We start from the raw sequence: 14841 nt of genomic DNA on the forward strand, positions 1-14841 counted from the left end.
AGCACAGATTGTAGTGAAAGACGGTCCAGAACTTCAAAGATCTGGCAAATGGTAAAGGAATAAGGATGGATACATGGAAGAAAAAACTTCAAGTACTCAGTTTAGTTTTAGAGGTTTTTTTAAATGAAACTTAGACTGAAACAGGCACTGGAATCAGTGTGTTGCAACTAGCCACATTTTGATAAAGGAGCAGCAGGTGCTCTGTTTGAGAATGCCTTTGTGGAAAAAAAACAAGTTAATATTGGTTCAGTTTTGGTTGTCACTCAAGCTACCAACTTTTGTTAATAATCTTGTCTGCTGTGCAGCTGTTTTTCTCAGGCTTGGTTCAATTAAGAAAAACAGGAGAAATTTAAACTAGGTAGGAGAATACTTTTTTTTGTTATTTTACAATAGATCAATAGTGCACACTGTGTACTAAATATTAACAAAGCTCTAATACAGTATTAAAACCAGAAGATGCTAACCTTGAGATTGGAGAGGCAGTTGTTGAGGAAAATATGCCATCTGTTTAAGAAGAATTGCTTCTGACTGACACAAAGCAGGCATGTTACCAAAGGATACAAAGCCTAAACAGGAAATGGATGATGCTAACATATTATTTGCATGTCAACAGAACATTAAACTAATTTCAGAGAACTACTGTAAATTTAAAGCTTTAACTCTTCCACTTTGTGCAATACATATTGGCTTACATAAACATATCATTAAGTAGCACAATTTAAAAGGAACATTTCTCTGAAACTGTTATAGACATATCTTACGGATGAACCAAAAGCCTGTGTACAGTAGTTCAACAAACACAAAGATGGGTCACAACTTTATAGTCTCACAGGGCTAATTTTAACTCAGAAATGATAGCATGGAAATAAACACCCTGTAATATAATAACAACAGGACCCACACAGATTATTGGGACTTGTGTATATTCAAATACCATAATATCCCTCAAAATCTGCAGTCAGGACATTTATTTGGAGGTGTACCCAACACCCTACTGAAGGGTATTTAACTACAGGGAATGTCTAGGTCTGCTGGTGGGACATCTTGTGAGCTGGAAAGTAAAAAGAGGCAAAGGAGAAAGCAGAAGTTCAAATACTGGAAGTTGGTCTCCTTGTCAACACTCAGCTTTGTTTGACACTCATCTTGCAAATGTCAGACTAAAAAAAATAAGCTAAAAAGTACCTATCAATTTTGAAACTGACTTTGCTGTTTCAGCCTCTTTTCTGTTTCAGTTCTCATATTAATGTACCCAATCAGGACTTAAAAATGATTAATCAAAAAATAAGGCAACTTTCTGTATCTTAAAAAAACAATGTTTCTCAAAATTAATCCTACAGTTCTAACTTAAGTCACAGCTTGAAGTATAAATACACCATAAAACCTAACTTCTGATCCTATAATATACAATACAAATTACCTATAGCCAGATTAGACTCAATTTCTTGAACAACTAGCAAATGTACATCTAATTTCTACTTTTAAAACCTTAATGCAAAAGAATACATAAGGCAAAGGATAATAAAATCTTCTTACAGAAAGATTTTTTAACAGATTAATATTATGACTATCATAGCTGAATACTTGACAGACCAGTTACAGAGTTTAGCAACATCCCAAGAGTGATACACCCCATCCTAAGGCAGAGCCCTCAGACAGAAGATACAAATCACCTCCTGGAGGTTCCTAATTCTCTCGGTTCACTATCAAGAGAGCCTCAATGACTAGCTCAGACTTTTAACAGGCCCTGGATAGAAAACTGAGGTGAGATGAATGCCCCCCATCCTGCCTGCACATTGAATCTAGCAATTCACAAAACACTGATCCTGGAACAGACGGTCCCCCTCCGACTCTAAAGAGTGTGCTTTCTTCCAGGAAGCCTGAAAACATGCACTGCAGCTATTTCTGCCAGCTGTTTGCCTTTCCCCTCCTCCTCCTTGCAGTGTTTGCGTTTCTAGTCACACCCTCAGAGGAATCTATTCTATTTTGTCACTTTTAACTATGTAGCCGCCAGTGTGGTATGTGTAGACAAGCAACCAAACACGGAGCCCCAGCTGTGCAATCCTTTCTCAAGCACGTAGTATTGAGTCTGGCAAGCAGAGCCACTAGTTTGGGAAAGTTCTATCTAGTGTAAAAACTGTACAGCAAAGCTCTTATCCTGCTGTAGTTTCAGCAATGTTTTATAAGGTCAGCAGAGCGGAATAGAGCCACATAAATACAAGAGTGAAATTGGAAATCCATCCCAAGTCTCCCACTAATTTAGACCGGATAAGGACTTCACCCAGGGGAATGCTCTGCCTCTCCCTCGGAACTGAGCGGGGGCTGACGCAACGGTGGCAGCAAGGACGAGCACACTTTTGCAATCGCCAAAAAAGGTTCACTTGTACTAGTGACTGGCATTTACTGGGAACAGGGAAGTCTTTTCGACTTTCCCATACAACAGGGAAGGATGAACAATAACTTTCTTTACTGAAAAGGTCCTAGACTTCAAAATGGATTAGCTAACGCCACAGTGCTGACGTGCGCTGACCCAGTTGGAGAGACAGAATGCTTAAGGCGGCCAGCGTCAAACTGACTCAGATCTTCATTTAATTCAGATCAACTCACGCTTCCAAAAATATACTGCTGTGCCACTGCTCATCTTACAAGAAAAAAATGAAGTAGAGAGCAGCACAGTAGCCAAGTTACTCATTTAAAAGGGCATGTGTTATACATATTTTAGTTCCTACAACGTATTATTTAAGCCCTGTGAAAGAGTTGTTCCCACATGCCTCATTTGTTCTCGCTTGACAAGCAGTGAACTCTCTTCTTTCTCCTCCCCTCCTAATGGTTGTACACAATAAGTATAAGAAAACCTAACCATTTAATAATCATAAACCCAGAAGCTGAAAACATCTGTTTGATTCAGATTGATTTAGACCATGTTTTGAATAAACTAAATACGGTTAATTTCTGTAAAAACAATAACCTTTTCTGGAAATAGAAATGTATTAGTTATAAAGACAAATGCAGAAATAAGTTTTGCAACTAATTCCAGGAATTTCCCAAGAGTCTTGCTCAGAGATATTTCTGATGAAGAATTTTAGCCTCTGCTTCTCAGGGTTACTAACCAGTGAATGCTTCTTTCGTGAGGAAAGTTCAAGTGTTGTATCATACAGGCTTTCAACGAAGTTCCTCAGACAGGGGACATTCACTTCATTTTTAACAGCCTAAAAGAAAATTTCATGTTAATAACTCATTATTTCACAAGCTGTTTTATCTAATTTAACAAAATTATGCAAACCACACAAAAAATAAACTCACAGCAGCTACAGGGACAAGAATTTCAACAAACAGTCCTGCCAATGCATGCTTGATATCTTTGTCTTTAACTTCAAGGAAATAATGTGCACATTCCTAAAGCAAAACAAAACAAAAAAGAGAAACATAAATTGCATATCAGCTGGAACAAAGACATCCAAATATTTGCTGAATGCACATCATGTGTTAGTGCCTATTTTTATCTTGAAAATTCCACAGAAAACATTTGATTTGTGTCCTAAGTTCTAAATCTGCATTCTGCAGCAAGCACAAAGCAGGACATAACTCCTGAAGCAGACTAAGGCTCTGCTTGCTGCTCTAAGCATGATAACTCAGAAACTGGAGAGCTTATTCCAGCTGTGCAAGTTGTTGCTTTGGGGAGCCAAAGGGAGCCGGACACAGGGGCCGAACTCAAGCCTTGCTGGTGTATATGTTCAGGAGCAGGAATAATAGCCCACAACACTGCTTTACATAATGCTCTGGGAGCCATATAGGACAGAAAAGGAACTTAATTTTCTGGTAAAATACTGAAGGCAAGGAACTCTAAATATTTTGAGAAAAAATTCATTGCTAAATACATTTCAAATTAAGAGTCAATATCGAACTGTGCTACGTGAAGAAAGAAACCCGTGGTTCAAACCACCACAAATTCCAGCCTGCAACTGGTAGTAGAGGGAGAGAAAGCAAAAATGTACTTTTGTCCTAAACATGCAGGGAGCTACTATGCATGTAGCTGTGCTGCTCCGGAGTAGGGACGAGGAGATACGCATCTGCTCACTCCTATTTGTCTTCACAGCTTCTCTGAGAAGGACAACAGAATCATGTTGCTGTAGTCACTTTTCCTGCTCTGGGTCTAAGGTGTGAACAGCCACTGTCATTACAAGGAAGGTTGCTTTTCTTTGCACATGCATGCAAAACAGTTTACAATTTATCCCATGCAGAATTTTTCCTGACTACATTCAGGATTCTATACCTTCCTATATAACTTCAGTCCCTTCAGCCATTTATACCGCATAGCTGAGAGCCTTACGCAAAGACAGGTGTCTTCCTGAGTTTCTTCTGCAGTCAGTGGTGAAAGACAGGCTCCTCTGGAGCCTCTGGAGCTTGCTCCTGAGATCAGCTCACCCTTTAGAAGTGTCTCTACTAGAGCAGAGCTGGTGTGACAGAGCTTCTGGCTCTGGCACGGCACATAGGTACTTGATCTAACAGATAAATCACCCATAGAATCAAACGGTAAGTGTATTTCATCAAACTAAGCAAAGCTGGTTTCCCTACATACACAGTGAATCTTACGACACACTGTAGTACATGTAGGACTTAATTTTGTGCTTAGATACTCTAGTGATGAAGTTAGAGACCATTTCCATCCAAATTTTGAGCCTACTGTATGAGAGTTTTGCCATTGCTTTCAACAACAGTGAACACTGGACCCCAACAGTGCTGTATCATAAGAATACAATGACATTCATGTTACTCGTGCACTGAACACACACTACTTTGATATCCTGCCAGCTCTGAATAACTTAAATGAAGTTAACAGAAAGGAAAATGTATTAATTTACTGCAACATGGCTAATTTGGACTTGCTGTTTCAAGGTAAGAAGAAAAATGAGTTGCTTCTGTGTTGTTAAATATGTTTTAAACACATTGGAAAATTAAAGTATTAGGCGATTCCTATTTAGTCCATACAGAAATGGCTGTGTGTGTCTGTATGCATGTGCATTTGTATTCCAATGTCAAATCCTTACGTGTCGGCATCTAACATTGAATATGGTTATTCTTCACTACGTAGAAAGCATCAAAAAGCTGATCTTAACATGGAGGTTTATATAAAACATTCATTTTAGCAGCACATGACTGCCTACATACCCATGATGGAGATCTCAAGAAGAAAGAAAGGAAAAAAAGTTAAGCCACATAAGCATGCTAATGGGAATGGAGCCCATCACATACTACTAACTGGAAATGTGGACTTTTAAAAATGTTTAAATATAGAGGACTTTCTTTCCTTTTATAAAACAATATAGTTTGTTAGTTTAAAGCATTTGTGAGAGAGTATGCTCGGTATTACTGGTTCTCACACTGGGTGGGTAGAGAGTGTACCCTACAGGAAGGGGGTGAAGACAACAAATCTAAAGGAAATTCCAGCCAGCTTTTGTTTCTTCCCTCCTCATTTCTTTGTCTTTCCCTCTGTGTCTTTCTCCATAAGAAGTTTCTCTCCTCTCTGGCAACTACGTCAAGAGCGGAACATTCACTTTGGAGGCTGTGTGCAGCCAGAGGGGGATTGCTAGGCAGGGTTGCAGGGCTGCGGGATGCCAGGATGGAAGGCTTGGGGTTTACAGAAGAAAACTCTGTCGGATTAGCAGGGTATGGGGAGTTGGGGTGTAAGGCTGCTGAGAAGTTAGTATGCTCAGGAGAACGGAGACTGGAGTGTTGAAGTTCAGAACACGCAGAAAGTAGTTGTACATATATTTATGAAGGAATGGTATGTAGGAAGTCACGCAAAGTATTACAGTAAAGATGAAGAGGAGCTCAGTTTAAGGGGTCTGAAAACCACAGTTCTGTGCTTAAGAATTTTACCTGCATAAACTGAAGAGAAGCTTCAAAGTCCTCCACAGGATACATCTTAATGCGAAAGAATTTCATTCCCATTATGAGACTGATAATGCTTTGAACCACATACGGGCTTTGTTCTTTATGCCGTAGCTCTTTTAACTCAGCCATGAATTTCTTCTTTACAGCAGGAAATCTATGAAATCATATTTGTTATTTTTTTTGTTATTGTTTTTTTCACTTGTTCCTCATTTGGTACACTATTATTAACTTCCTGCACTGTTATAGTCAAATATGAATAAATACAATTTTGCTGGTGCACATAAACATTAGGTAAAGTTGACAGCATGGGCTGTTGGAAATGTGCTTCTCTTTCTCCTCATGGTGTGAGTGAACTACTTCCCAAACACAATAAACTCAAGAAAAGAAAAAGGTGTACAGCCTGATCTTAGTCCCTTTGAATAACTGTATCTTTCCAATTATTTCCTTACCAGGCTCCTTTTTTACGCATGAGCTAACAGCATCATTAAAATAACCCGTCACATGTTTTTTGAAAATCCAGGATGAAAGATAGCTTTACTGGAAGTACATACAATGTTTTCAAAAGAAAATGCTTAAATGCTAACCATAAAAATATTCACATAGGGCGTTCCAGCTGTCAGTTGTTTCTAGCAGCCATTGCGGTATCATTTAAGCATTAGGTGCTACTGCGGGGGAAGGGTTTGTGCCCCTGTTTTGATGTCTTTTGAGACACATTATCCATTAAAATACCATATAGAAAAGTCATCCAATAGGACCTCCTGTCCCTGCTGAGATAATATGAAAAGAATGTCATTTTCATGAGCAGGTGTAGCAGGTAACACATTGCTACCGCCTCTGATAAGGAACACAGCAGAGTTGAAAGAAGTAGGTTGGGAGGAAGAAAACTTATACGGGTAGGAACATCTTAGCTAGGCCCTCCAGAACTGGAGGAGGACAAAAAAAAAAAAAAATTCATCTCCTACTTCCACAGAGAGAGCAAATATAACGGTTCATATGTGCTGGATTGAGCTCCATCAGAGCACAGTTTCAGCTGTGGAAAGCAACCTGAAGTTTCAAGCATTAATGCTTCATTTAGTTCTAGGGATTTTTTGCTGTACCAAGAAAAGAATCTCATCTGCTCCACCACGTAACCGTGTTTCCTAGTGTCCTCTCCCTTAATGATTATAACATCCTGGAGTAGAGCACAGGTCCAGTCTGTATTTGACAGTCAGCTTGAGGCTTCAGATCCAGATGTCAACTCATGTGTTCATTTTGATGAAGCAAATTGAGAAGCCCAGCTAAGGCCTTAGCTGAAGTTTGTGAAAGTACTCTGATTTCCAGGAACTCTAACTGTTTTGGCTATATCTGGTTAAAAAAACAAGTTTGGCTAAGTTGCTTGGTTTCATAGAGCAGACTCACTGTTAGCAATATCAAGCAGTCAGGAGAGTGAGATCCTTGACACAGGTCTATGTTGAGGCAGTGGATTTCACCCTTCTGATTGTTTTGTGTTGTAAGCACACGATGAGATGTTATATTGGATACCTGAGTTTCAGAATCTATCTGCTTCCTCATTCAAAACTTAAGATTGGATTCTACAATGTGCTAAATGTCATTGCTGTACCGTCTACTGTAAAAAATGCAGGAAGAAGGATTCAGAAGCAGTTGCATTAAGTTCTAAAATGAAATAACTGCTAAGAATTTTTAAAATGTTGCTGCAGTGAAGTATGGTCATTTTTAGGTTTGCTGTGTTAAGAGAAAAAATAGCATATAGAAAAAAGATTAATCGAAATAGGTCTCTTCAACCCTTGAGGCTTTCCACAGATGTCATCAATGAGACAAGAAGAATAATGTTGCTGTGGTCTGGTTGAATTTATTCAGAATCACTTGACTAGATGGAGAAAGCCTGTGATTTCCTCAGCTTCTCTGCTCTAGAATGCCTGAGTGAATAGGTGACTTGAAATTTATTCCTACACTTTCTGTTAAGAAAGTGAGAAAATCAGAATATCCACATGCTGACCAAAGTAAAAATTCTCAGATTTTCTTTAGGTAAGGTATTAAATTATACTTACTTTGCTTGAGCTAGAACACCTATCACTTCTGCATACAAATCTGCAACAATATGCATATTTCCAGTGTTAGGACCAAGGTACCTAGCATGAAATAAGAAAGAATTTTTCTTGTCAGATAGTTGAGAAAGCAGGCTGCTTAAACCACTACAAGCAAATAATTCAGCAAGTATTTTTTTCATAGCATTTTTATAAGAAAAAGAGCCTTACCCTTCTTTATATTTAAAGTGCTTGAAAGCCAAGTTAATAACATCATGTACCAAACTGTCTATTACAGGATGAAGAGGAATCTGAAAATACAAAATAAAAGATAACTCTATACATATATTAAACTTTAAGCTGCATACATTAGTGCTAGTATTACTCCTGGCTATCTTCCCTACACAAATATTATACCAGCTGAAATAAGTAGCAGCTAGCAAATGAAATACCTGAAATGAGCTAGCCACTTATAGTTTACTTAGTTGAGGATAAATAGTTCAACTCCAAAAACTTGGCAAAATGAAGTCTGTATGAACACAGAATTCTGTGTATCCTATATGTGGAAGAAAGAACAATAATAAACAAATAGGCAGGCTAGGGCTCATGTTTTTATTACACTCTTTAAGATGGAAATAGAAACAAGTAAGATTCTTGAAATCAGGCTGTAAGACAAAATATTCTGTAATTTCCACCATTTATTACTTACTCCATACCTGTTTCAAAACTTCTATTAATACTAAAGAAAAAATAAAATCAATAGCCAGATCTCTTCTTTCCATCAAATAGTCCCTCTGCTGTTCATCACTGCAAAATCAAAACAAGAAACAGTGTTATGAGACATGCCATAACTTATATTATATGCCTTCTTCAGTTATACATATACAGATGACAGGGGATTGTATTTTACTTATCAAATTGTAGTCCAGCATCTCAAAAAGTAATGCATTGATATGCTTTTAAAATCTGAGAAAAATAGAACAAATCTAACTTGTTACATTCATTGATTTTCAGATGTTGAAATGCCACTCTTCATTTCTCCCCTCAATTTTTCCAAAAGTAGTGGTTGAGAATTCATAAACAAACGACATACTCTTTTAAAACATGTTGTAGTGTTATTTTTTAACTTTGACATCATTTCTAAGATGTTAAAATGCATTCGTGGTATGGAATGGTATGGTTGGTCCATTACAGAGGAATGCATGTCTGAGGTGAGTAGCTTACGATACAAGTAATATCTGTTTGGATCACCCTGCTCACAGTTTCAAAGTACTTTGAAAAGTTGACATGAAATGAACAATTCGTTCTGTAAAATGAAAGCTTAAAGGGCTAGTCCTGCAGTCTCTCTGAGGCAAAACCACCACCAATTTAAGCAAGACTTCTGAGTAAACAATAGATCCCAACACAATTCTTATACATGTAAGTACTTCACTGATTTCAACTGTACTTATGTGCTTATAATTAAGTATGCATTTAAGAGCTCTCCTTGATCAATGACAAAACAAATTATTTTCATTTTGGTTTTCTTTGTTTCAGATAACCTGAGAAACAGCTGGTTCTATGTACTTTTTTAACACTATTAATCGACAGAGTTGCCCCGTTTCACTGCTAAGCTGACTTTCAACTAGATTCTCGATGTGTTCCTGAAGATACCTGTATCTTAGCTGGTCTCCCTGCAACAGGCTCCTGTAATGGTCAGTGGAGAGAAAGAGGCACTTTAAGGTAAGGATTCATCCCATTTAAAAGCAGACATCTAATTGACCTCCACTGACCATAAAGTGAGCCTGGAGAGTCTGATTCAGGTAGGTGCCTGCATTGTAGGTATCTAAAACTTAGTTGCTACCCTTTTACTCCAGCAGCCTTGCTGGACTGGGATCCTAATGTAGGGAACTGCCAAGGCATTTCCAAACAGCAGGTTTGCCAGTGTTGATTCTCATGCTATTTTGTAAAGTGTGTAAAGGTAATACCAACGTATTCAGAGAAACTTAAGTTAAAAGAATATACCTGTAGTGAACATTCAGACCTCAGTATAAGCCAAGCTCAAGCTGTTGCCTTAGCACAGAGGAATCGCTAATCTTGAAAGAGATCAAGATATTTGTTTGTGGCTTTTTCTTTTTGTTTGCTTGTTTGTTGTAAGAGCTAAGTCAAGCTTCATAAAGCTCTTCAACAAATCTACAATTTTTTGGATTGAGGCTAGGTGTATATGAAATTCTGTGACTAACCAGAATGCTGTATCTAAAGTAAATCCTTCCAAGTGTCAGAGAATTACTGCCTGCTCACAAGAGTTGACAGAAACAGTTTACAGAAACCACTATTTAAATGACATCACAGCATCAAAAAAATGGCAGTCAGAACCAATATTTGAACTAAGAAGCATAATTTTAAATACACGATTGCTGCAATCCATCCATGCAAAGCCAAGAGCAGAGCTCCCGAAACATGCAGAGAAAGGTGAGAATAACATTCAACAACTAGAACGCTACAAAAGCTGATGGGTGAAATGGAATACATTTTACCTTGGAATCCATCAATAATGCATGTATACATATTCGAGATTATACCTTTTGGATTTAGTGCTTGTTCTTGGTCTGTACTCATGAGATTCATCTTCTATGCCATTTTGCCTTTTATACCAATCAAACAAAGTGCGCAGAATAGAGGGTAGGCAATATTCTGAAAGGGAGCTCATTGAGCTTATTACCTATGGAGAAAACACAACAAATTAAATGGTATTCAAGCTTCCTCTTCTCCTTTAAAAAAAAGTACTCATTCAATGATTAGACATGTTCTTTTTTATTTTCATCTCTTCTCTAAAGTTCTATATCTGTGCTCCACAAGCAATGAGTTAATATTCTGAATTTCTTGTTGAAACATAAGCAGAAATAGAATGTGCTGCATTTTGATAGTGTGTCTTTCCAGGAATGATACTAAAGGGCATTAAAAATATGTATTCTATCTTACAACATACCAGAGAACTTATATTTTTTTGTTACATAATGTTGACAGCCATGGAGTTTGAAGCACATTATAAGGAAAGGAAAAGTGATGGATCAGATATACTGTCTTATGGGTTGTATCTGACAGCTGGATGCCCCTCTTCAAGCTCATGATATATTGAGAAAACTAATCAGCTCTGAAATAATCTTAACCAATGGAACATACAGGTGCATCTCACTATTAGCCTCACAAACTAGGTTACTTAGACGTCTCTACTATTCTAGTAATCTACTAAACTAGATTTGTTTCCTATATATATACAGGAAAATATATATAGTTGTATGTATCTTTGTGTGTATGAATAAATAAAATATAGTTAAAACTCATTCCTGAAAAGTTCCTGATCAAATAGCTTTAGCAGCATACTGGTTAAGAGCATTACTGCTCACTCAATATTAATGTGCTCTGTGTCACCAATTACAGAAATGTCATTAAACACAGTACTGCAGCAAAAATCATAAAGTTGCAATACATGAAAAGACCAACAGCTAGGGTAAAAAAACCAACATTATTATCCAAAAGGATTATATATGTGTTGTAAACAAATGTTCACAGCCATGGCATTTGAGTACTTCTTACAAAAAGAGAATAACATCTATTCAAACATCAAATATGAGTGAATTACTGACCTAGAGATATGTGACCTCTTCAAGATCCTGCAGGGCTTGATCCTGCAAAGTGCTGAGTAACAGCAGCAAAGTGCTGAAAAATGTACTTCATGTCAAGTATATTGATTGTGTCACTAACTCTTGGCAGGTTTACCCACTTGCTTAAACTTAAAACACCAAGAAAGTTTAAAGGCTTGTGGAAGAACAACAGTAGAGTCTAATGTCTCATACAAGATGAAGCTCATGTGAAGTCTGTGACTAAGACAAGAGTAAAGCAGGGAGACCAAGCACCTTAATACTATTTTCAGACTACCAAGACCTTAAATGACAACTTTTCTGGGATGACAGCTAGTTTATATAAATAGCTGATCTCTTTTGCTGTAAGTTTTAAGGTTTTCAGCCTCAGAACTTAACTAAATCACAGTGATGTGTAGTCTAAAGTTTATGAAACATTTTGAGGATAAAGTATTATTACTTTGATTGTAGTCAGGTATTATGGCTTAAAATTAAACATGGAGCATTAAAGTAGAAAGCTATATCAACTGCCTCTGTAAAAAAAAACAATAAAAAATTTGTTTCTATAAAAGTACTATTTTAGGAAAGTATACAGGTTTTCAATCCAGTGTTTTCAATATATTTTATTACCTGAAATGTAAAACAAGTTGCTGTGGAAGATGGTGTGAAGGCATTGCCTGCAGCAGTGACAGGAGGCCTTTCATGAAGAATTACAGCAGCCTGGGCCAAATTATACTAAAGCCCTCAAGCATAAGGCACTTAAATGCTTAAAAGACATAAATCAGTTCGTGTCAGTGCAAACTTCTACTCACTATCAACTGAGGACACTTAGACATTTCAATCGCTTCTCTATTGCTTTCAAAATGTTTTTCTGAAGTTGGCACAACATTGGTTGTTACTTATTAGATGTAAAGAAAAATGGCTTGCTGGGGAAGAGTATAAAACCCAGGAAGGACAACAGAGTTTTTTGAGAAAAGAATGTATTTTTCAGATGATGAAAAGCTCGTAAGTAAAAAATAAATAGCTGAAACCTAAGTATCTTTTAAGAGATCACAATATTTAACTGTAAGTGGAAACTTGTTTCAATCAGATCTTTCTGCATATTCTCTGAAGCATGTATCAGTGGTGTTCTCTAAATCTCAACTACAGAGTTTCACTCACCATAAAAGTCAAAGTGACTCCTGTTAAATCTCCTCATGCCATACTTTCTCAGATGAATTTACAGTGTCTGTCTTCAGCAGGGATAAAAGGTCAATATAACTTCTTTTTTAATCTTTCTGTCATTGCACTTTTAAGACAGGAAGGAAGGGTGGAATGGGCAAAGACCTGGCTCTCAGAGAACAGGAAGGGAGGGAAGTCTAGCCAGCGCGCTGGTTACTCAACCCTTTCATTTATTGGAAGTAAATCCAGGCGTGAGATGAATTCTAGCTCTGTGCTGCTCCTGAAAGGGAGTGCACAGATGTACAAATATGTCCTTGTTGTACAAATGATCATGTTCTTCCATCATAAATGAACTACCTACTGTATAGCTTTAGGATAAGAAATCTGCACAAGTACAGAGCTGTACAAAACTTGTGTCCACAGAGCATTAAATATACTTTATGTAAATGCTTAATATTTATTTTGGACTAATATGTAAAGGTAAATTTAATAAAATTCTACCCACATAGTTTGCTACAATTTATGCACCTTCATAAAAGTCTTATTATATTGTCAAAACACAAATATAAGACATGTTTACACTAATAGCAGATCAATAATGCTGATTTCTATAATAACAACAAATAAATTCAAAACTGCACTCAACTTCCAACAATATCATTAATTTCTTGACTGTGGCTTTTTTTTTTATGCTATCCATGTTACGATGTATATGTCCATTTTATCGCCATTTTAATAAGGCAGACTGGCAGAATTTCATTTTTGCATAGTGTTAGTTTATTTTTTGCAAGTCTATCATTTGCACAGTGTTTGCATATTCTTTTTTAAATCAAATTCAAAATAATTGAACTGTATAGATTCAAAATAATTTACATCAGGAGAGATATCTTACATTTTCTATCAATGCTACCAAAAGCAGAATTGGATAGACATTGTCTTAGGTATATTTATGATACCCACAGCTATGCAATAATGTCTTCCCTTCATTCAACATTTCTTCCACTTCATGCATGTCTATAACAAAAAACCATAACTATAAGCAATATAGGTGCAAGAAAAATAAAAGCTGCAATGAAATCCTTGCTCTTTGAAATCAAGAGAAAAACTCTGATGTACCCCAATAAGACCAGGTTTTCATCTCCAATATATAAAATTAAGGGGATAAAGTTAATAAAATTCCTGTTTCAAATACTCTAGATTGGGGTGGGGGGGAGGTGGAGAGAGGTACTGCCCTAAACTCTAATCAAAGTAGCTAAATGCTATATTTGCTGTTGCGCCCTTTGAGACACGTCTCTCTCTTTTTCTGCAGATGATATGATTTATGAATAAGCCAACTCTCTAATGAAAAAATCTGTAAAATAGGAGCAAATAGTGCATTTGTGTTTATGAAGATATCATTTCATTTGCATCTCAGTTCTAAGCCATATTTTTGACAGGTCTGTGAAGTTAAATGTCTCTGCAAATTGTTAAAGCTGATAACTCTTGAGTTGGACTCACTAGTTTTCATTCAGGACCTTGGCTGTGTGCGTTAAAAAACAGGTCATCGTTATAATTTTTTTGGATGGGTAATTTCACCTTACTTGCTCATAAATCTGAAATGCTTATAGCTATTTTACTATGAAGATAATATTTTACATGAAAGCACATTTATTTCTACCACATTGCAAGTTCAGTTCTGTATGTGCTACCTTTAATTTTGCCTTCTGACTTAGTTTACACACTGTTTCAACCCAAACCTCTGAGCAGAGGCCAACGGCTGTTGCTGTGGCCCCATCAGCACCATTTTTTATACTTTCTCTATTATGTCCCTTCTGCTAGTGAAGAAGGACAATGCACAATAGGCAGTGAAAGGGAAAACATGAAGAGGGCCAACTAGGGCTATACACATGCTACGGAAAAGAGACTAATGATGCTGATGTGATTATTCACCTACTGTATCTAAAAAATATAATATAGGATGAGAATACTGACTTAGCAGATTATTATCAGCATACTAGCCACCACGTTTAAGCTGTTATGAAAAAGGGACACTTGGCCATTAGTATTTTGCTTAGCATCTTATTTTATGTATGAATATTTGTAGTTTTCACATTTATTATGATTACATTTTTATATTCCTTTTTTTTTAGCTTGCCCTATTTTTG

At 36.9% G+C, this 14841-nt stretch overlaps 1 protein-coding gene across 5 annotated transcripts in view; it reads right to left on the reverse strand.

The window, feature by feature from the left end:
* The window catches only part of FRY (FRY microtubule binding protein), a 202456-nt gene that overhangs the window by 108257 nt on the left and 79358 nt on the right, over window positions 1-14841 (reverse strand). For all 5 annotated transcript variants that reach the window (XM_064504948.1, XM_064504947.1, XM_064504949.1 and 2 more), the window contains exons 4-11: window positions 10478-10617; window positions 8633-8723; window positions 8148-8227; window positions 7941-8021; window positions 5878-6046; window positions 3301-3393; window positions 3108-3206; window positions 465-566 (exon numbers count right to left, since the gene is read on the reverse strand). In XM_064504948.1, the coding sequence (XP_064361018.1) occupies window positions 465-566; window positions 3108-3206; window positions 3301-3393; window positions 5878-6046; window positions 7941-8021; window positions 8148-8227; window positions 8633-8723; window positions 10478-10617 (855 nt within the window). The remainder of the gene's footprint in view (window positions 1-464; window positions 567-3107; window positions 3207-3300; window positions 3394-5877; window positions 6047-7940; window positions 8022-8147; window positions 8228-8632; window positions 8724-10477; window positions 10618-14841) is intronic.

This window comes from Dromaius novaehollandiae, chromosome 1 (genome assembly GCF_036370855.1).
Source record: "Dromaius novaehollandiae isolate bDroNov1 chromosome 1, bDroNov1.hap1, whole genome shotgun sequence".
Taxonomy (NCBI): domain Eukaryota; kingdom Metazoa; phylum Chordata; class Aves; order Casuariiformes; family Dromaiidae; genus Dromaius; species Dromaius novaehollandiae.